At 43.4% G+C, this 21,953-nt stretch overlaps 1 protein-coding gene across 1 annotated transcript in view; it reads left to right on the top strand.

Moving 5' to 3' along the window:
- LOC145414198 (follicle-stimulating hormone receptor-like) overlaps positions 1 to 21,513 on the top strand; it is a 58,158-nt gene extending 36,645 nt beyond the window's left edge. The window contains exon 4 of the mRNA XM_080283773.1: positions 21,496 to 21,513. Coding sequence (XP_080139899.1) covers positions 21,496 to 21,513 — 18 coding nt within the window. The remainder of the gene's footprint in view (positions 1 to 21,495) is intronic.
- The last annotated feature ends 440 nt before the right edge of the window (positions 21,514 to 21,953 follow it).

Genomic DNA, 21,953 nt, shown 5'->3' with positions numbered 1-21,953 from the left:
GTAGAGATGGCGGTTCAGTTTATCCGTCTGCATGATCAGTTTTCCAGCTCTCCTCCGTCTGAAACTGATCTGTGCGTACCAGCGTTTATACAAGCACTGGACCTTGACTCAAGCACTTGCAAGGGTGTGTGTATCTGTGTGTTGATGTCTGTGTAGCCTCATGCTTCCCGGTGTTATGGCTTTGTGCACACTCATGGAGGGAGAGCAACTGAATGAAGGTGGGCTAGTTGGGGCAGAGTAAAGTGGGGTGTAGTGGAGATTTAGTAGGGCAGGGCAAGGCAGGACAAGGCAAGGCAGAATAAGACAGGACAGAGCCGGGATTGGGTAAGGCAGGGCAGGGGTAGGTGTGGGGTAGGGCACGACAAGATTTGAATAATACTGGTCAGGGCAGGGTGGGACAGGACAGAGCTAAACAGGATAAGGCAGTTAGGGCAAGACGAGATAGGACAGGACAGGGTAAGGTAGAGGTAAATGAAGCAGGGCAGGGCAGAACAAGACAAAAGTAATTATAGCAGGGCATGGTAGGATGGGATAGGACAGGATAAGGTAGGGCAGGGCAGCAAGGAGAGAGGTGGGTTAAGCAGAACAGGGCGGAACTCGATTTGAGGGGAACGGGAAAACCAGCTATACAGTCACATAATCCTGCAAATATGTTACTTGCTACGTGATTAGGACGCATGTATAACGTATCATACTGGCAAACCCACATGTACCCTCCCTCTCACCCCTGTACAGTACGCCAAACACAATGAGTCCACCCCTTGAAAGAGTCTCCTATCTCTCTTTGCACAGGCCCCTCACCGTGTGTGTACTCGTAGCCAGAATACACAGCTAATCTGTTATTCAGTAACCATCAGCCACTTCACCACGACCACGTCTGTTTAACCCATTCAGTCCGAGGACATCTTTTTCATTTTGTTCGAGCTGACGTCAGAATCATTTGCATCTGCTTAGGAACTGCGTCATAATAGTGAAGGGGTTAACGGAGGCTACTTATACATATTTATCTGCTAAGCTGAATAAAATCATGTGGGTAGCAAGAATAAAGTAATGGGATGGTGTCCTTCTTAAAGGAGGTAACCCTTTCAGTAAGGCGGCTTTTTAGACATGTCACCAGACAGCCACTAGACGATAGGCTATTATTCCAAGTAAGGATTTGGTTTAGCTGCTGAAGGAGTTAATGGCGACTATCTCAAACCCCTCCAGTTAATAAGTTTCCTCAGAGACATTAACACTCGTCTACGGATAACACTAATAAAATACACGACATTCTCACTGTGAATGTGTTAACACTGGTAAATAATCACAGATGAAAAAATGTTGGCATTATTACTGAAGCAGTTAATGACTTAGTTCGGCAATATGCAACGAGTGGATTGAGAGAATGACCAGGAAAGTGAGGTGCTTGGAAGGAAAAGGATATATATATATATATATATATATATATATATATATATATATATACAGAGAGAGAGAGAGAGACCGGAACGATATGGAGAACTAATGTAAGAGAGTACAAGTAGGAGGGTGGTGTCGTGAGAAGAGGGTCATTAATGAGCAGGGACAGAAACGCCTGTGGTTCTTTAGCCGAGGCCACCCCTTACGAGATGCAGCATAGGCAATAGATAGAATAGTTAAAGGCAGGCGTTCTCTTGTTCCTGTTGGGAGGATGGGGGAGGGTGAGGTGGCTCTGAGGGGCAATAAATAGAATAAACGGAAGGCGGGCGTTGGGGTGAGTGGGGGGGGAGGGGATATCTGAGAGGGATGGGGGATCTGAGAGACTGCTGGGGACTGAAGATTGTCCGCTAGCTCCATTCAGCTTAGCTTCCACCAATCCGGATATGTTCGGGGTCAACACACACACACACACACACACACACACACACACACACACACACACACACACACACACACACACACACACACACACACACACACACACACACACACACACACACACACACACACACACACACACGCACGCGCACACACACACACACACACACACACACACACACACACACACACACACACACACACACACACACACACACACACACACACACACACACACACACACACACACACACACACACACACACACACACACACACACACAGGCATCGTCCGACATAGCTGCAGAGTCCAATGTGTGGACGAAACTCTTACGAGAGGGTTACATGTGTGTGTTAAAATACTCGTATTGTGGAGGAGCACGCTTAGTGGGAAATGGGAATGGGATGATGATGATGATGATGATTATGAGGGTGATGATGATAGTGATGATTGACATGAAGGAGAGTTGTTTGGAGTGGCAGGAGAGGGAAGTGAGAAACTTTGATGGAAAGACTTCGAAGCCCTTTTACCACGGCTGTTCTGGGCGAACCTGGGTCTAGGCATCAGGAAATAAGATGTGGTTTGTCGGTCCAGAGGGTTTTATCATGATTACTGATACAATAATTGTGTCCTAATTTTATTTAAGTTCTGCCAACTGTCATAATAAATGGATATCGGTCAAGTAAGGTCAGTACATAATTATATTTGCTGATACTGTATTAACCATCAACAAAAATAATCTCTGGGTCTCTTCGTTTATATATAAATATCTTACCCTTCCATTAAAAGACCACTGACAAGTACTTTTCTCTCTTAATATATCTTTTATCAAATTACCAAGCAACTGGTGATATAATGACATCACTTTCTCTCTCTCTCTCTCTCTCTCTCTCTCTCTCTCTCTCTCTCTCTCTCTCTCTCTGTCTACTCTCTCCACTTTCCACACACACACACACACACACACACACACACACATATATATATATATATATATATATATATATATATATATATATATATATAATATTCGAGGGCATGGCGGCTATGTGGTAGAGCGATTGACTCGAGACCAAAGAGTCGTGAGTTCGCGCCTCGCCCCGGTAAAGCTGCCTTGCCGGGAGAGGTAGCGGTCTCCTGTCACCTAGCTGGTTGTAGCCGCCGTGGCTTAGTGGGTTAGAGCGCTCTGACTGAAGGGCCGGAGGTCAGAGTCCACCTAAGGGCCATTGGCAGACATCAGGAAGGGCATCCGGTCATAAAGTGCTACACGCTCCGAAACCAAAGTCCTTCACCCAGGGGCCTTAGCCCTTATCGAAAAAAGGGGACGCAACGGAAAACAAATACAGTACATACATATATATATATATATATATATATATATATATATATATATATATATCTCTCTCAAAGTATCTCTCTATATATCTCCAGGTCTCGGTATCAGACCAAGCATTGTCTCCTCCCGACTCCTACTATTACAGTGCCTTGGTATTCCATAACAGGTTGAGGGGAGTTCAGGTGAAACTAAATAGACAGGTGTGTAGCCGCCCTTGCATATTACCTTTCCTGTCTCTCGGGCCTTCCACGTGGAGAGAGAGAGAGAGAGAGAGAGAGAGAGAGAGTCCACTTGCATTATTCAGCCTCGATGCCCACGTGGCCTTGGATGTGGCAGTCAGGACATTTAACACTGTTGTATTATTTATGTGGTGTTACTGCGTGATTGGCGTACACGTATTGATTATCTGTGTGTGTGTGTGTGTGAGAGAGAGAGAGAGAGAGAGAGAGAGAGAGAGCAATGATCTATAAAACATCCGCTGAACCTGATATAAAAGCTGAGTACTCTTCTTGGCCAAATGGTTACGTGGCCAAGCGATATCCCGAGGGTCCTGGGTTCGTTCCATTCTGCTGATTGTGGTTAGACTTTAAAGTAGCAATTTTGTTTACACACACACACACACACACACACACACACACACACACACACACACACACACACACACACACACACACACACCACATCAGTTTTTGCACCTTCAGATAGCAGTTTTTACACACTTTCTGGCAGCAAATATTTCACATTATCAAATAGCAATTTTTACACCTCCAAATACCAATACTGTGCTTTACACTTCCACCTTGATTTTGTCATATGATGGGACACCGATGTAACCGTACTGATGCGCTGCCTTGTGGATAAAATGTCCCTCGTCTCCCGCTCTGTTCCTCGAAATGAGGATGGCGGCTTTCAGAGATGCAGCTTCAGTACTGGGTTCATGTCAGGATGAGCCTGGTGCCACAACAGAAATGTCACAGATGCATTATTTATACACACTTGGATTAGCTGTTTTAGGCAGTTACTTTAGAAACAATTATTCTACAACTTTTCAGACAAAAATTTTACATATTTTCAGATAATATTTTTTACACGTTTTTCTAGAGCAATTTTGTACACATTTTATAACATCGGTAGCAGTTCTTACATACAACAGCATTTGCACACACTATCAGAAGGCGGTTTTTACGCGCACATTCACATTGGAGTTTTACACGGACATTCAGATATGAATTCCGAGTATTTACATTATCTGAGTGACCTTGTTATGTACACAAAGCAAATCCATCTCGGTCTGGCACACATCATTTCAGTTTTCCTTTCAGTCCGTAAAACTACACGCTTGCCTTCCTTCGTTCCCGATTTCCCTCCCTTCTCCCGGCCTTCCTTTCCTTTCTCCTTCCTTCTTTCCTTTCTTCCTTCCTTCCAGCACGTCATTCAGTTTTCCTTTCAGTCCGTAACTCGGCTCAGGCCTTCAATTCAACATCCCAGACTCTACTTTTCTCATCGTAAATCCCTTCCTCCACGTCTCGCGTTCTTCCATCCTACAGTATTTCTTTCTGTAAGTATGTCCCTCCATTCTGTCTTCCTCATCTTTCTTCCCGTATTTTTAACCATTATGCCTTCCTTTTTCCATCCTTCTATTCTCAGTCGCTACTTTTCTTCTTTCCTTTCTTCCTTCCCTCCTTCCTGCCGTATTTCCTTCTTTCCTTCTTCTTGGATTTCTCTTCCATTCATTTTTCGTCCCTTCTCATTTTCAGTTTCATCCATTACCATCCTTCCTTCCCTCTCTCCCTCCAGTTCTTCCCCCTCTTTCGTATTTCCCTCCTCCCTCTGTCTCTCGCTCCCTCCCTTCATCCTACCCTTCTTGCCTCCTGTGCTTCCGTCCCTTCTATGTATCTTGCCTTCCTCCTTCCATGTGTGTCTTCACGTCTGCACTTCTCTTACTATGCTTTCCTCCTCTCTCCTTCCTCCTCTCTCACCCACTGTCCCTTATTCTTTCCCCTCTCTACATCTTCTTGTTCTCCCTATTACATTCCTTCCTCCCTTACTCATTTTCTTCCTTTCCTCCCTCTTTCCTCCCTCCCTCCCCCCCTTGTATACTACTGCTTGCTCCTACTATTCATTCTCTCTTTCTTTATGCTCATACCTATTATTTTGGGGTCATTCTCTCTGTGTGTGTGTGTGTGTGTGTGTGTGTGTGTGTGTGTGTGTGTGTGTGTGTGTGTGTGTGTGTGTGTGTGTGTGTGTGTGTGTGTGTGTGTGTGTGTGTGTGTTTATTTTCCATCAACATCTTTTCTCAGTTACCCCTTTGTTTCTCCTTATCTCCGTCTCCCTCGTTCCCTTCCTCCTTCCCTCCCTCCTCTGCACTTCTTCTTACTGTGTTGCCTGCCACCCTTTTGTCTCTTTACCTCCTTTCTTCTTCTCATTTCCTCCATGTATTTATCTTCCTGCTTTCCTCACTACCTGCATACCTACCTACCTCCTCGCTTACCTCTCTTCTCCTTTCCTCTTCCCACACCTCCCCTCTTCTCCTCCTCCTCCTCCTCACTGTATGCTGACTTCACACTGTCCCCAAATCTGGTTATTGGTTAGGTGGGCACACACGCACTGACGCAGGGGCAGGTAGAGAAATAGGTTGGTAAACAGGCAGGCAGGTAGGCAGATATATACAGTAGGTAGATAAGTAGGTAGGGAGGGAGGGAGATAGGCGGACAGGCACGTAGATAGGTAGGTAAGCAGGTAGGTAGTTAGGTAAGTAGGAAGGTAGGTAGGTAAGCAGGTAGGAAGGTAGGTAGGAAGGTAAGTAGGTAGGTAGGTAGCAAACGAAGCAAACAGAGAGACATGATTGTAGGTAGGTAGGTAAGCAAGCCGGCGGGGAGGGATGTATGGAGAGAGTTGGGTACTGATATCAACAATGGGACGGACTGGAAGAAGCGAGAGAGGAAAGGAGGAAGAAGAGAAAAAGTAAAGGACAGAGTAAACAAGTGGGCAGACGCGCTAGCCAGTGATGTGGGGACTCAGAAAGGGGGTTAATCCCTTCTCTACGAGGCGTCACTCAGGTTAATTAATATCGTGTGTTTTTTGCAAGAGTAAAATAGAGTCACCGTACTGAGGGGGTTAACTGAGGCTGCTTCAAATCCCTTCATAGAGCTCATTCATCAGTCTAGTGGTCGTTGTAACAAAAAAAAAAAAGTATATCATATTCTGTTGTAGGGAAAAAGGAAGATGAGAAGAAAGGAAGGAGTAGGAGGAATGAAAAGGCGAGACAGGGAGGGAAGAAAAGGAAAGAGGCAGGGAATAGATATTAAGAGACAGACGGTAAGGGAAGAAAGAATGAAAGGCTATGACTGGAAGGAAGAATGGACGGGAGGAATGAAGGAAAGGGCAATAAGGAAAGGAGGAGGAGGGAAGAAAAGGAAAGAGGAATGAAAGATAGGAAAAAGAGCCAAAGAAAGAAGAAAAGGGGGAACCAGTGATAGCGGGGGAGGGAAAAAGGAGGCAGGAAGGGAAGAAATTAATAGGAAGAAGGAGAGCGAAAGAAAAGAGACAAGATGGAATGATGGAGGTGAAATTGAGACGGAAAGAAGAAATAGTACCTGGAAGAGAAGTAAGTAAGCAAGAAAGGAAAAGGACATGGAGAAAGTAAAGAAGTAGGGAACGAAGGAAGGAGAACGATAAGGTGGAGGGAACGGGGAAAGGAAGAATGAAGGAGAGAGGAAAAGAAGGAAGAAAGGAAGGAAAGAAGAAGCAAGAAGGGAGGAAAGGAAAAACAAAACGGAAGAGGAAGGAGTGAAGGAAGGAAGAAGTGGGAAGGAAAGGAAGGAAACAAGAGGCAAAACGGAGAGGGAGAAGAAGCAGGATGAAACGGAGAAAGGAGGAAACGGGGGGAAAAGACGGCAAGAAGGGAGGGAAAGACGAGGAAACGAAGGGAAGGAAGAAAGATACTGGAAGGAGGAGGGGAAGGAAGAAAAAAGAAGGAAGATTGGAGAAGAGAAGGAAGGAATAATCAGAATGAAGTAATGAAGAGATATAAGTTAGGAGGAAACAGTGAACCAAAGAGAGAGAGAGAGAGAGAGAGAGAGAGAGAAGGAAAATGAGTAAAAAATCGGAGAGAAGGAATGGAGAGATGAGAGCGGAGGAAAGAATTAGTCTGGAGAGAGAATTGGGAGGGAAGGAGGTGCTAAGAAGGGAGAAAATCCTGTAAATAAATACCGGTAATTATTTGTGAGGAGGCTTACTCTCTCCCTCCCTCCCTCTCTCTCTCTCTCTCTCTCTCTCTCTCTCTCTCTCTCTCTCTCATTTTCATTCGCCATTCTTTTTCCCTGCTCTGTCACTTCTGCTTTCTGCCTGATGCATCACTGTCCTCCATATTTTATCATTTTTTCCCCCGTCTGTATATTTTTCTTCATCTCTGCAACTTTTTCCTACCTCCCCCTCCTCCCCCTCCTCCTCCCCCTCCCCTCATTCATCTCTTTTATTCTTTCCTAGTGTGTTTGTTTTAGCCATGAAATTTCTCTCTCTCTCTCTCTCTCTCTCTCTCTCTCTCTCTCTCTCTCTCTCTCTCTCTCTCTCTCTCTCTCTCTCTCTCTCTCTCTCTCTTTAATTTTCTCTTTTTTTTCTCAGTTTCATTCTTCTATTATACTCCTTTGTGTATATATTCCAATCCCTCTGTGGAATATTTCATCTATCCATTATATAAAATTATTAGTTGGACCAATTAACCTGTTCACCGTATATGGAAAAATATAATAATACTTTCACACCAGCATGATTTTTACATTTTACTCCTGTTAATCCAATCTTGGTGACGGGGTAAATGGAGAAAATCTAGACTTACTGAAATCGTCTATATATATATATATATATATATATATATATATATATATATATATATATATATATATATATATATATATATATATATATATATATATACAGTATAAAGATGAGACCAGTTATACTCTGCCCTACCCTACCCTACCCTACCTACCTACCCACCCTAGGAGTTTAAACCCCAAAATTTCCCAGAGAGAGAGAGAGAGAGAGAGAGAGAGAGAAATGTGGGATGACTTCAAAGCTTGTGGGTAAATCAAGTGGTTTTAGCGTGATTTGTACGAGTGGTGTAATGTGAAACGCGGCGTGTGATTACCCGGGAGTTTTATGGCTCTGTTAATGAGGGTTGGTGCATTAGGTTATGGGGGGTCTTATTACTGGACTGGACTTTTTTTTTATTTTTTTTTTTTTAATCCTGCGTCTTATTCTGTTTTCTTTCTGGGGTTTCCACTCTCCTTGATTATTTCCACTGTGTTAGTTCTTATTTCTTCATTTTTTGTGGTTTGTTTTTCCTTCTTTTTTAATTTATATGTATTCTTTTCTTCCCTGTCTCCTATTTTTCTCCACTTTCCTCCCTTTTTTTGCTCTCTGTTTCACCTTTCTTCTATATTCTCTCACATATTTTACTCTTTTCTCTATCCTCATTTCTGTTGTCATTCTTTCCTCGCTCTCTCTCCTTCACTTTTTTTATTTCATCTTTCACTGTTCATACTTAACCATTGCCCTTTGTTTCTTCCTCATTTGTCCGTTCTGTTATTGTACTGGTTTGTTGTCTGCTCTTTGTCTTTTCTTCTTATACCTTCTTTCCATCATTCCTTCTTTCATGTCTTTCTTCCAGCGATATGTAAGGCTTTTCTTTTTTCTTATTCATTATTCTTTTTACCTTCCATCCTTCCATCCCTCATTTTCCTGATTATTTTTTGTCCTTTTTTATTTTGTATGTTTTCCTCCGTAACTTCCTTTATCTCTTCCTTGTTTCTGAGTTTGTATCACAGCGTCACTTTTATCTTATCGTTTCATCCTCTCCTTCTCCATTCATCAATTTTCCCCGTCTTTTTCTTCCAGCTTTCCAACGCTCCTTCATCATCATTCCTTCCTTTCTTTATCTGTCATAGTTTTTCACCTCATCTTTGTTCCTTCTTCCATTATGTTTGGGTCACTAGTTCGTAAAATCCTGTTTCACTCATTTTCAGTATTGTTCGTCTTTTTCCCACTTTGATTAATTAGTTTCCCTGTCTTCGTTCTTGCTGTCTGCTCCTCATGTATAATTTCATCTTGTTTCTTTTTCCTCCCTTACTTTTATTTCCTTCGATGTCTTCCCTTTCTCTCCTTTTTCTCATGTTTATTCATTTTTCCCTGTGCGATTGTCATTCGGTCTTTCTCGTCCTTTGGTATTACTTATTTCCTATTCCTGAAACTTCATTCTTACTTTTTCCTTCTTTCTTTCGTTCTGTTCCTCCTTTCTACTTTCTTTGCCATACCTCTTCCTTCGTGTGTCATTCATTCACCCTGCCATCTGTCAGAAAATCCAGCTTTCTATCGCCCTTCTTATTTTCTGTTTCTTCTTTCCCTGTCCTTCTTATCGCCCACCATGTTAGTCTCCTTTTTTTGATATATTTTTTTCTTATTAATTTTCTGTGTAAGATTATTCGTGTTTTCATTTTCATTTTTATTCACGCTTTCTCGATGTTATTATTTATATATCTTTTAACAGGTTTCTGCAGTATTTTCTCATTCCTGCACTTTGCCCTTCCTCTTTCATTCCTTCTTTCTTTCCCTCCTTCCCTCCCTCTTTCTTTCCCTTCATTCTCCATCCTTCCGCTCTTCCTGCCTCCCTCAATTCCATCCTTCTCCCCAGGCTGCTCTTTCCTCCTCCTTCTCCTCCTCCACCTCTTTCTCCTCCTCCTCTCATTCATACTCTTTCCCCCCTCCTTCAGCACGCATCTGCCTTCACACACACACACACACACACACACACACACACACACACACACACACACACACACACACACACACACACACACACCGTTCGCATTTCAGTCCACTTACCTCCCACTCACTCTCTCTCCCTCTTTCCCTTCTCACCACTCTCACTCACTCTCTCTCTCTCTCTCTCTCTCTCTCTCTCTCTCTCTCTCTCTCTCTCTCTCTCTCTCTCTCTCTCTCTCTCTCTCTCTCTCTCTCCTATCTCTTTTTTCAATTTTCTTCCATTTTCCTTTCTTCCTCATTTCCATTTCTTCACTCCTCTTTCTCTTCCCTCTCTTCTTTCAAGACACTTCCAGACATGTGCCATTTTACATTCCTCCCTCATTTTCCTTCCTTCATTCTTCCAGACAAGGAGAGAATGTTTTCACACCCGTTCGTTCGTTTGTTTGTTTTTTTGTTTGTTTATTAGCAAGATTCTTCGAAAGCTGAAAGAGAGATTTGGACCAAATTTGGTGAGTAGATAGCCCATGTCCCAGGGAAGAACCGATAAACTTTTGGGACCGATCCGGATTATTTTGCAGATTTTGGATCCTTTGCACACTTTTTGCGAAACCCTAACCAATGATGAGGAAACCTAACCCAGTATGAAGAGTGGCTTTGGAAATCACGTTGACCTTGTCGGAGAGATGCGCTTGATGAGTACCACTCAAGTTTTCTTTTCTCCTTCCTTCATTTCCTTTTTTTCCTCTGAATTTTTTCTTTCTTTCCTACTTTTTACCTACTTCTGGCGACTCTCCCTGGTACCTACATTCCTGCCTGTCTTCCTCCTTTCACATATTTTTACCTGTCCCCGTCCCGGAGGGGGCTCAGGGACGGGTATTGTTTTCATTCGTTCTGTCAGTCAGTCTGTCAGTCAGTCTGTCTGTCTGTCTGTCTGTCTGTTAACAACTTTACCGATAACTACTAGTGCTGTTTTAACTAATATTACAGGGATGATGGGCTACGATCTTCTGATCACGTCATTAAATTTTGAGCGAAATTGGGCCCAGGCCCAGGCTGTAGGCCCAGAATATGTAAAAAAAAGAATAGTTTCCTTTTTCGCTATAACTCCTTTCAATTTCGTCATATCGACATGAAACCAAAACCTAAATGTCCATCTTTCAAATCTTCATCCTATAACACATCAATGGGGTCACCCCCTAGTTAGCTGTACGGGGGTTCAGTGTCAGGTGGCGCTGGCCTAAAATTTCAAATGGGTATAAAATCGTCAATTTTCACCAGATTTACTCCAAATTTGATATGCGACATCTTTGACTAGATATCCTGTTGTGTTTTTACGTCAGGACTAAAATGACTGCCGGGGACGGGTTTGCTGTGCCTTGGCACCGCTTCTTGTTTCCTCCTACTTCCCTCCAGCATTCCTACTCTCTTCCATGTTTCTGTTTTCATCCTTGATTCATTCTCCTCCCTACCGTCCTGCATGACTTTCTGGCATATATACTCTTACGTAATATACCTCCCTTCCCTCGGCCATTACCTTCCTTCCTCCTTTCATTCTCTCTCTCTCTCTCTCTCTCTCTCTCTCTCTCTCTCTCTCTCTCTCTCTCTCAGGTCAGCGCCTTGACGACTCAGGCGGAATTCTTATGACCGTCTTAGCACCAGACCTCTCTCTCTCTCTCTCTCTCTCTCTCTCTCTCTCTCTCTCTCTCTCTCTCTCTCTCTCTCTCTCTCTCTCTCTCTCTCTCTCTCATTTTTTCTTCTTCCTCTTTCTTCTCTTAGCTTTCCTCCTCATCTGCCCATCTTTCTTTTCTCTTGTCTCTCCATTCCTTCTTTATCCGTCTTTTTTCCTCCTCTTCCTTAATCTCCTCCTCCCTTCTTTTCCTTACTCGTTCCATCTCCCCTTTTCATTCGTTCTCTCGCCTTTCTCTTCCTCTCTTTCTTCTCGTGTTCAAACTACTTCTTCCTTTTCTTTTATTTTCTTTATCTCTTCTTAATAACTATGCCTCTCCGTTCTCCATTCTTCCTTCTTTCGTTTCCTTCTTCTCTCCCTCTCTATCTTCTGTTCTTTCTTTTTTTTCCTTATTTCTTCTCCATATTAACCTCTTTTGTTATTAATTCCTACTTTCCTAGTGTTTTCCTCCTCCTCCTTCTCCTTCTCCTTTCTCTCCTTCTCCTTATCGCTCCTGGTATGACCTGCTTAACACCAAAATATTCGTCACTGTCCTCCTCCTCCTCCTCCTCCTCCTCCTCCTCCTCCTCCTCCTCCTCCTCCTCTTTCCTTTTTCTCGCTCTCCTGATTTTATTTCTTCTTAATGTCACCTCTTCTGTCTCTGCTCGTCCCTCTTCTTTCTTCTACTTATTTTTAGTTCATCCTTTCTTTCATTCTTTTTCATTCCCTTCCGTATCTTTTATCTGCTTCTCTCACTTCCCACTCTCTCTCTCTCCCTTTCCTGTACTGTGCTTTTCATTCATAATCTTATTTATTTTGTTTCACTTCTTCCTTTTCCATCATCCTGGCTTTTCCATTTCATTCTCTTGCTTCCTTCGTACTTCGTCGTCCTCTTTTTTTGTGCACCCTTTCTCCTCTCCTTCCGTCTTCTCCCGTATATCTTTTCCTCTTCTTCCATGCTCTCCCTTCTTTCCTTTCCCTCTCCCCTCCCCTCCACACCACCTTCCCTCCCCTCTCTTACACACCACCTCCTCTCGCCCTATCCCCTACCCACTCCTCCCTCTCACAACCTTGGGTGCCCTCTCTTTCCTCCCTCCATCCCTGTTTTACCATCCCGCTTCTCCCTTTCTTTTTGTCCCCATTCCCTTCCCCTTGTCTCTCCTACTCTCTCCTCCTCCACCAACTCTTCTCTCGTCTCATCCCCCCCCCCTCTTTTTCCCTTCTTTCACCACCTGTCCTTCCCTTGTATCTCCTATCTTTCCCCTCCCATCTACATTCTCTCTCCTAATCCTTACCATCATCCCTTCTCTCTCCTAACCTCATTCCCTCTCCCTCCCCGTCCCTTCCTTTCCCTCCGCCTCCCATTCCCCCTCCCTCTGCCCCTCCTCCTCCTCCTCCTTCCCCTCCCCTTCCCCTATCCCCTCCATCCTCTTTCCTTCGTCTCCCCAACCCCCGCTGTCTCGTCTTCCCCATCCCCCTTCTCCATGACACCGTACCTTTTTTTTGTTCAGCTTAAAAAATTTGGTCCTCTCTCTCTCTCTCTCTCTCTCTCTCTCTCTCTCTCTCTCTCTCTCTCTCTCTCTCTCTCTCTCTCTCAAATATCATAACATACATCAAAAAATTTTCCTACTCTTTCAAATCGCTATGAATATATTATTACGCATAAACAATCGTTTTAGCTGTGTGTAGTTAGTTGAATAAAAAACGAAATGGTTGAACGATGGACCAAAAAATATATAGGTACATGATATATATATATATATATATATATATATATATATATATATATATATATATATATATATATATATATATATATATTTCTGTACAAGCCGAAATGTTTGCATAGTCGAAATTCTGATGGATAAATTCTTGTCACTGCCTGGAACTTTTTTTTATTAGTATTATTTAACAAGTGGGGCTGGGTGTGTAAATTTTTGCTGAGGGGTGCGAATTTTGGTGTGGGTGTGGGAAATATTGAATTTTGTGTGAAGGTGTGGAGTTTATGTGCTCGTGTGTGTGCGTGGGCGTGTGAATATCTGTGTGTGTGTGTGTGTGTGTGTGTGTGTGCGTGGGCGTGTGAATATCTGTGTGTGTGTGTGTGTGTGTGTGTGTGTGTGTGTGCTTATGTAGAGGAGAAGGGATGGATATATGTGCATGGAGGTGGGAATATGTGGAAAGGTGTGCTGAGATCATACATGTGGACAGGAAGGTCGGCATGTGGGCGTGGAGAGAGATACAAGTTTTTCCAATCTGTACGAGTTGGTGTGCGTGGGTGGGGCTGAGGGGAGACCGTGCAGTGAGCGGTGTTGGACTCTGAGTAAACAATGCGTGGAGATTTTGTACTCGACACAATAAAATGACTGTGAATGGTGTTTTTCTGAGTGGAGGAAAGGAACCGGATGAAGGATGGATATTTTCGAAGTGAGCATTAGGAAGTATATAAGGCTGGAAGAGTTTTTCGGAGTATGTGTACTACTGTGGTTGCTCTGTGTGTGTGTGTGTGTGTGTGTGTGTGTGTGTGTGTGTGTGTGTGTGTTTATTAGAGTGGGCGATTTTTCGTAGCGTGTGTGAAAACCTGATTAAGGGAGGGATTATTCGGAGTACTTTTTCAGTGTGTCCGACTGTGTGCATAGGTATAACAACCCGTTCTCTTCGGCCACCACACCATCACGTGCCACCACCTCTGTACCAATTCCCCTTCATTTCGGGAACGTACTTTAAGGAACCTAAGACTTTTCATTCAACAGTCACATAACCTTCTGTGCCTCTACCGCCTACATGAAAATTTTCGGAACAAAGAACTTTTTTTTTTTCTTATGGCGCTAACATTTTTACCTTACCGGCTTTTGTCATAGGCATGGAAACTTTGACCAAACTGTGATGGGATTTGGCACAGAAGGCACTGAGTTTTGTGAAGCTCTGGAAATACCATCAGTAGCGACGCGGGGGAGAAAAAGAGAGAAAAAAGAAAAGAAAAGAAAAGAAAGAAAACTGCAGTTAATCCCTTCACAATCTGGCATCTCCCCCTAAGCTGAATAAAATCGTCTTCAAGTAGCAAGAGTGTCCTAAGAAAATTCGTTGCGGGACTGAAGGAGTACAGGTAGATCTGCAGTTTTTTCGAGGTGGAGGTGGAGAAACTGGGAAAAGCTTGAATATTGCGAAGTGTGTAAGGGATGGTATTTTTGGAAGCGGGCGTGAGAAGTTTCGATGGAGTGCGCCAGAGTTTTTGAATATGCATGGGGAAAAATTTTACGGCAGAGCTTATTTTTTTTTCTCGTGTGTGTGTGTGTGTGTGTGTGTGTGTGTGTTTTTTGATTGAGGGGTGAGCGTGAGGAAATTGGAAAAAATTGGGTACAGTGTGGGAATAGGAGGAGGAGAGAGAAAACACAGAGAACACAGAGGCCCGTATTCTCGTCAGGTGAGGAGGTTCCCTAACACCTCTTCCTTAGCGATTTATTTTTGTAACGCCTCTTCCTTAGCTATTTATTTTTGTAACGCCTCTTCCTTAGCTATTTATTTTTGTAACGCCTCTTCCTTAGCGATTTATTTTTGTAACGCCTCTTCCTTAGCTATTTATTTTTGTAACGCCTCTTCCTTAGCTATTTATTTTTGTAACGCCTCTTCCTTTGCGATTTATTTTTGTAACACCTCTTCCTTAGCGCTTTATTTTTGTAACGCCTCTTCCTTAGCGATTTATTTTTGTAACACCTCTTCCTTAGCGATTTATTTTTTACAACACCTCTTCCTTACGCGATTTATTTTTGTAGCATCTCTTCCTTAGCGATTTATTTTTGTAACACCTCTTCCTTAGCGATTTATTTTTGTAACACCTCTTCCTCAGCGATTTATTTTGGTAACACCTCCTCCTTAGCGATTTATTTTTGCAACACCTCTTCCTTAGCGATTTATTTTTGTAATATATCTTCCTTAGTGATTTATTTTTTAAACATCTCTTCCTTGGCGATTTATTTTTGAATATGACTGGTTAGTATTTGCTACGTTATCTATGCAGAGTATGGCGGTATTGTCAGGATTCATGTAGCACAGAAGAGGACAGTAAGTTGATATGCCAAATAAATCGTTCAGGAAAAGGTGTTAGGTAGCTTCCATAACCGACGAGAATACATGCCTTGGAGTATTTATGGTGATTCAAGGATTAAGGGATTGAGCATGAGAATATTGGCCTCGGACTGAGAATACGAGTGTGGGAGTGGAAAGAGGAGGGTGTGAGGACTGAGAATAGAACTTGGAATGTTTGTGGTAATTGTGGGTAGGAATGGCCTTGGCTGGTGAGTGAGTGCATGTGCAGGTAGTTTAATTGGATAGATTTTTGTTAGTTCCCCTTCTGTTAGACTCTTTCATGCTCTCCGAACTTTATCTCACCCGACTCTTAGGCGGGAAAGGTCTTGTTGATGATGATGATGATGATGTGGGAAGGCGTATGAGCGTGAGTGGGAGGAGGAGGAGGAGGAGAAGGAGGAGGACAAAAACTTGAAGACCAATTGAAGTAACAGTGTTCATTGTGATTGTGGGATTTTGTGAGTGTGCATGGGAGTGTTCTATAGTCTGTTTGCTTTCACGTGGTGGAACTGGGCCACACTCACAAACCAGAATATGAAGTCGTTGTTGTTTAAAATTCGATGTGGGTCGTTTTTTTTTTTTTTTTTTTTTTATGCGAGGAAGAAGGAACCAAAGGCCATGAGCCCGCAGTAACAGTTCCCTCCAAGAGAAAAACAAAATACAATATAGAGCCAAATTCATGATCCGATCATTTTGAGATGCCTGGACACACTGCGTTTGAAAGACTGGAGATCATAGGCAGCAGGAAATACAGACAGAGGGAGACAGTTCCAGAGCTGACCTGTTGCATAAATGAAAGACTGGTAGTAACGGTTAACTCTTGCATTAGAGAGTTGGACAGAAAAAGGATGAGAGTTTGCTGCCAGACGGGTGCTACGCGCCCGTCGTAGAGGTGGAGGAATGCAAGCAGACAGTTCAGAGGAGCAGTGACCATTAAAGTAGCGATAGAAAAGAGATAAAGATGCAACAGTGCGGCGAAGAGACAGAGGTTGAAGGGTGTCGGTAAGAGGAGGAGAGTTAATGAGACGAAAAGCCTTTGACTCCACCCTATTGAGAAGAGCTGTATGTGGGGAGCCTCCCCACACATGAGAGTTGTACTCCACACAGGGGCGGATAAAACCCCTGTATAGAGTCAACAATTGTGCAGGGGTAAAGAAAGAGCGGAGTCGGCTTAGCACACCCAATCTCTTGGAAGCAGATTTTACAAGAGATGTAATATGATCTTTCCAAGATAAGTCCCGAGTAAATGAAACCCCAAGCATGTTCAAGGATGATGCAGGATTAAGCTGAATATTATTAAACATTAGTGGGTATTCATGTGGAAGATTTTGTCGGGTTGATAGGTGTAAGAACTGAGTCTTAGATGCATTAAAGACAACCATATTATTTTTACCCCAGTCAGAGATACGAATCAAGTCAGACATTAGGTGTGCCACAGCCTCATCCCTTGTTTGTTGAAGTAACTGTTGAGATGGGCGTTGCGGGAACCGAATGGAAAGGTGAAGGGTGGAGTCACCAGCGTATGAGTGGATAGGGTTAGATGTACAGCTTAGAAGATCATTGATGAATAAAAGGAAGAGAGTTGGTGATAGGACAGAGCCTTGAGGAACACCACTGTTGATAGATCTAGGAGAAGAACGATGGCCGTCTACAACAGCGGCTATAGAACGACCAGAAAGGAAGCTAGCGATGAAGGCACAGATAGAAGGATAGAAACCGTAGGAGGGCAGTTTGGAAATTAAAGATTTATGCCAGACTCGATTGAAAGCCTTTGAGATGTCAAGTGCAATGGCAAAGCTTTCGCCAAAGTCCCGAAAGGAGGATGACCAGGAGTCTGAAAGGTAGGTGAGAAGATCGCCAGTGGAGCGTCCCTGACGGAACCCATACTGACGATCGGAAAGAAGGTTGTGATAGGAAAGATGCCTTAAAATTTTTCTATTAAGAATTGACTCGAAAACTTTTGAAATACAGGACGTTAAAGCAATTGGATGATAGTTGGAGGATTGGGAGTGGTCACTCTTCTTTGGGACTGGCTGAATGAGAGCAAACTTCCAGCAAGAAGGAAAGGTACAAGTTGACAGACAAACGCGAAAGAGTTTGCCTAGGCAGGGTGTAAGCACAGAAGCGCAGTTCTTGAGAACAACAGGAGGGACCCCATCAGGCCCATATGCCTTGTTAGTACTGAGGCCAGTGATGGCAGAAAATACATCAACTGAAGAAATTTTAATGTCAGCCATGAGGAAGTCAGAGGGGGGAAGTGATGGAGGAACAGCACCGGAATCGTCTAAGGTGGAATTGGAGGAAAAAGTCTGTGCGAAGAGATCTGCTTTATCAGTAGAAGAAATAGCTACAGAACCATCAGAGTAGAAAAGAGGAGGGAAGGATGATGAGGTAAAGTTGTTAGAAAGATTTTTGGCAAGTTGCCAGAAGGAGCGGGAAGAATTCGAGTTGGAGAGTTGAGAGCATTTAGTATGGATGAAATTATTTTTAGTAGAGCGAAGAACAGACTTAGCACGATTCCGGGCAGAAACGTAAAGATTATGTGATTCAGGGGTGGGTTGGCTCCGGTACCTTTTGTAGGCCCTCTCCTTGTTGCGGACAGCATTAGAACAAGCGTGATTAAACCAAGGCTTTCTTGTGTTAGTCAAAGGATATGAGAAAGGAATGTATGCTTCCATGCCCGAGAGAATAACCTCCGTAATGCGCAAGGCACACTCAGATGGCTCACGGCCATGGAAGCAATAATCATTCCAGGGAAAATCAAAGAAGTACTGCCTGAGGGCCTCCCAGTCCGCGGCTCCGAAATGCCACAGACGACATTTTCCTGAAGAGGGTCCACAGGCCCTACCGGAGTGATAGGACAGGTTAAGGTAATAAGGTTGTGATCGGAGGAGCCCAACGGAGAGAAAAGATTAACAGAGTAAGCAGAAGGATTAGTTGTGAGGAAGAGGTCAAGTATGTTGGAGCTCTCTCCAAGGCGGTCAGGGATACGGGTAGGGTGCTGTACAAGCTGCTCTAGGTCATTAAGGATAGAAAAGATGTAGGCTTGTTCACCAGGTGGATCCGTGAAAGGAGAGGAGAGCCAAAGGTGGTGGTGAACATTGAAATCTCCAAGAATGGAGATTTCAGAGAAAGGAGAAATGGATAGAATGTGTTCCATCGTAGAAGTAAGATAGTCGAAGAATTTTTGATAGTCAGTAGAATTAGGGGATAAGTAAACAGCACAGATATATTTAGTCAGAGAATGACAGGAAAGCCGAAGCCAGAGTGTGGAGAATTCAGAAGAATCAAGTTCAGGAACACGAGAGCAAGATAAGTCGTTGCGTATATATACACAACAGCCACCTTTGGCATTGAAATGAGTATAGAGAAAGTAGGAGGATACAGAAAAGGGTTTGCTGTCAGTTGCCTCAGACAGCTGAGTCTCCGTTAAAAAAAGAAGGTGAGGTTTAGAGGAGGAGAGGTGGTGCTCAACAGATCGAAAGTTAGAGGAAAGGCCGCGAATGTTGCAGAAATGAAGAAGAGGTAACAATGAGTCTTCTTGGTTACTAGTCAAATCATTCCTCCAAACTGACTTCACCTGACCATGAACTGAGTTGAGGGGCGGGGAGGAGAGGGGGGGAGGTTAGGGATCTCTGTGAGGTTGGAACAAAGGCGTTTGAGGGTGAATAGCAAGAATGCGAGGGGGAGAATGGAACAACGGAATGGAACAATGTAGGAAATATTTACATGATTGTGAAGAGGAGGAGGACGAGCCTGAATACGAGGAAGAGAAGGAAGAAGAGAGAACTTAAAAAATATATATATATATATATATATATATATATATATATATATATATATATATATATATATATATATATATATATATATATGAAGTACGGGTGGTTATGGTGATTGTGGGATTAGCTTAGTTTAGTCAGAGGGAATAAGATTGTGGGTGGGAGGGAAGGTGGAATGTGAAGAACGTGAGAAGCAATTGGGAGAGCTTTGTCTGATGGCGTGTGAATTTTACCTGTGGAGTGATACCTGTGGGTGTGGAAAATTTGTGTGGCCGAGGGATTATTTGAGTGGCTGTGAAAATATTGGTGATTTCTTAGACCTTAATTGTCTGTTAAACATTTCATTGTTATGTTTAATATTAATGATTATCTATCTGTCTATATCTATCTGTCTGTCTGTATCTATATGTCCATCTCTGTCGATCTGTCTGTCTGTCTATCTGTCCATCTCTATCTATTTATATATCTCTACCTATCTGTCAGCCTCTGTCTATCTATCTGTCTCAACCTTTCTGTCCATCTCTATCTATCTGTTTATCTCTGTCTGTCAATCTATATACTGTACTATACATGTGATTTACAATATTCATTAGTATAATTTCTCTCACTGTTAAAGTTTCTTCGCACACGCTCTTCTTAATACTTCTTTCTGCCTTTCCCGTAAAATTTCCTTGTGGTACTTTCACCTGACAAGTTGTTATTTCCATCTGTTATCTTGTACTGCTGGTGGTCGGAGGCGAGGTTTTGAAGATGAGAGTGAGAGCCATCTTGCTGTATCCCTTCGTTTATTTCATTCAGTAGAGTAAGGTATTTTAAAGAGAAGAATATCAAGGCCGGACCTCTTCCTTGGGACCGTAATGGCTGTTGTCAGTGGCATTGTAAGGCTGGTGTAATTCCCCTCCTTGTGGTGCTATTTCCTCTTCCTTTTATCTCTTCTCCTCTTGCATCCTTTCTCCCCTTTCTCCCTTCTTTTTACTTTTCCCTTCTCTCCCTCCTTATTTACTCTTCTCTCTCTCTCTCTCTCTCTCTCTCTCTCTCTCTCTCTCCACTCTTTTCAGTCTTCCCCTTGCTGCCCGTCGCTCCCTTATTCATACTCCCCCTTTCTATCCTTATGCCTTAGTTCATTCTCTCCCTCCAATCTCTCCTGTCTCTCGCTCTCACTCTCCTCCTCTCTTCTTTCTCATCCTTCCCCTCTTTTTTTTTTTCCCCTTTACTCATCCCTCCTCTCCTTATCCCATCCTCTCATCCTTCTTTTCGTCAATTCGTTCTTCCATCTCACTCTCTCCCCCGTTCATCCTCACATCCATTTCTACTCTCTTCCTTTCCTTCTGTCCTCTCCTCCTCTCATTCTTTAATCATCTCCTGCCCTCTCTTTCTTTCCTCTTCTTCCTTCTTTCCTTTCTCCATTCTCCCCCACTATGCATCCTTCCGCCTTTCGCAATTGCTTGTTATATCCGTCTCTTCTCTCTCGATTCCCTTTTTCTCTCTCCCCAAAATTCATCCCTTTTTCTTTTGTCTCCTCCTCCTCCTTCCCCTCTCCCCCCTCCTCCTCCTTTCCCTCTCTCCCCTCTTCCTTCTCCTCCTTCCCCTCTGTTCCCTTCCGTCTCCTTTCCCTCTCCTCCCATCTTCCTCCTCCTCCTCGCCAATCACCCCCTGGCTTGGTATAATTGCTAATCATCAGGTGAGTCCCATCAGGATTCCCTCGCCAATTACCCCACATCAGTACACCTACTCTTAAATGGCCTCCCCTACTTTGATTGTATCGTAATTGGCTTTCGGTACTCTCAGCCCCTTCGTTTTGGTGTTCCGCAGTACTCTTTGTTTTGTCCATTCTATCTCCAGACGATTCGATTCACCTGAGGAGAAATATTTTGAACCGGAGGGGTAGGAAATCGTGTACATTTACCCTTCCAGTACTGCGTTGATCTTTCAAGACGAGTAAAATCATCACCAGCAGAAAGAATAATGCAGAAAATACGTCACCGGACTGAAAGACTCCATTTGGTTCGTGTACTCCTGTTGTGTTTTTGCAGTGGCGCTTGAGGATGTAGTGCTTTACTCGATGGGTGTTTGTTAAAAAAAAAAAAGTAGTTTATTAAAGCTCCTTCTCTCCCTTTAATTACTAGATTACGAGGTGTCCTCTGCCTTGCGGGACGCCATCCAGAAGGTAATGCAACACACGTCCAGATCAGTGTATACTGTAGTTGTCAAGGTTACGGTGTGCCCGTTACGGTCATGGCATACTCGATTAGGTAGTCGTCCTGTTAGCCGGAGTTCGTGTTCCTAATTAGGGTCATGGCAGAGTCGTTGTGGCATAGTCGTTTGGGTGGTCGTATAGTCGTTAGGGTAATTGTCTTGTTGTGCACAGTTTTACAGTAGGCGTGTGGCATAGTCGTTAGGATCATGGCCCTGGTCGTTGCCTGATTCTAGGATCGTGGCATAGTACGTGGGATCGCTTCAGAACAATGTGGCAGCGGTATAGTGGTGGCGA

Source organism: Coenobita brevimanus, chromosome 98 (genome assembly GCF_032717465.1).
Source record: "Coenobita brevimanus isolate Jiangsu-jjx chromosome 98, ASM3271746v2, whole genome shotgun sequence".
NCBI lineage: Eukaryota > Metazoa > Arthropoda > Malacostraca > Decapoda > Coenobitidae > Coenobita > Coenobita brevimanus.
Note: the sequence above shows the minus strand (reverse complement) of the source record. Positions and strands in the feature narration are given on the sequence as shown.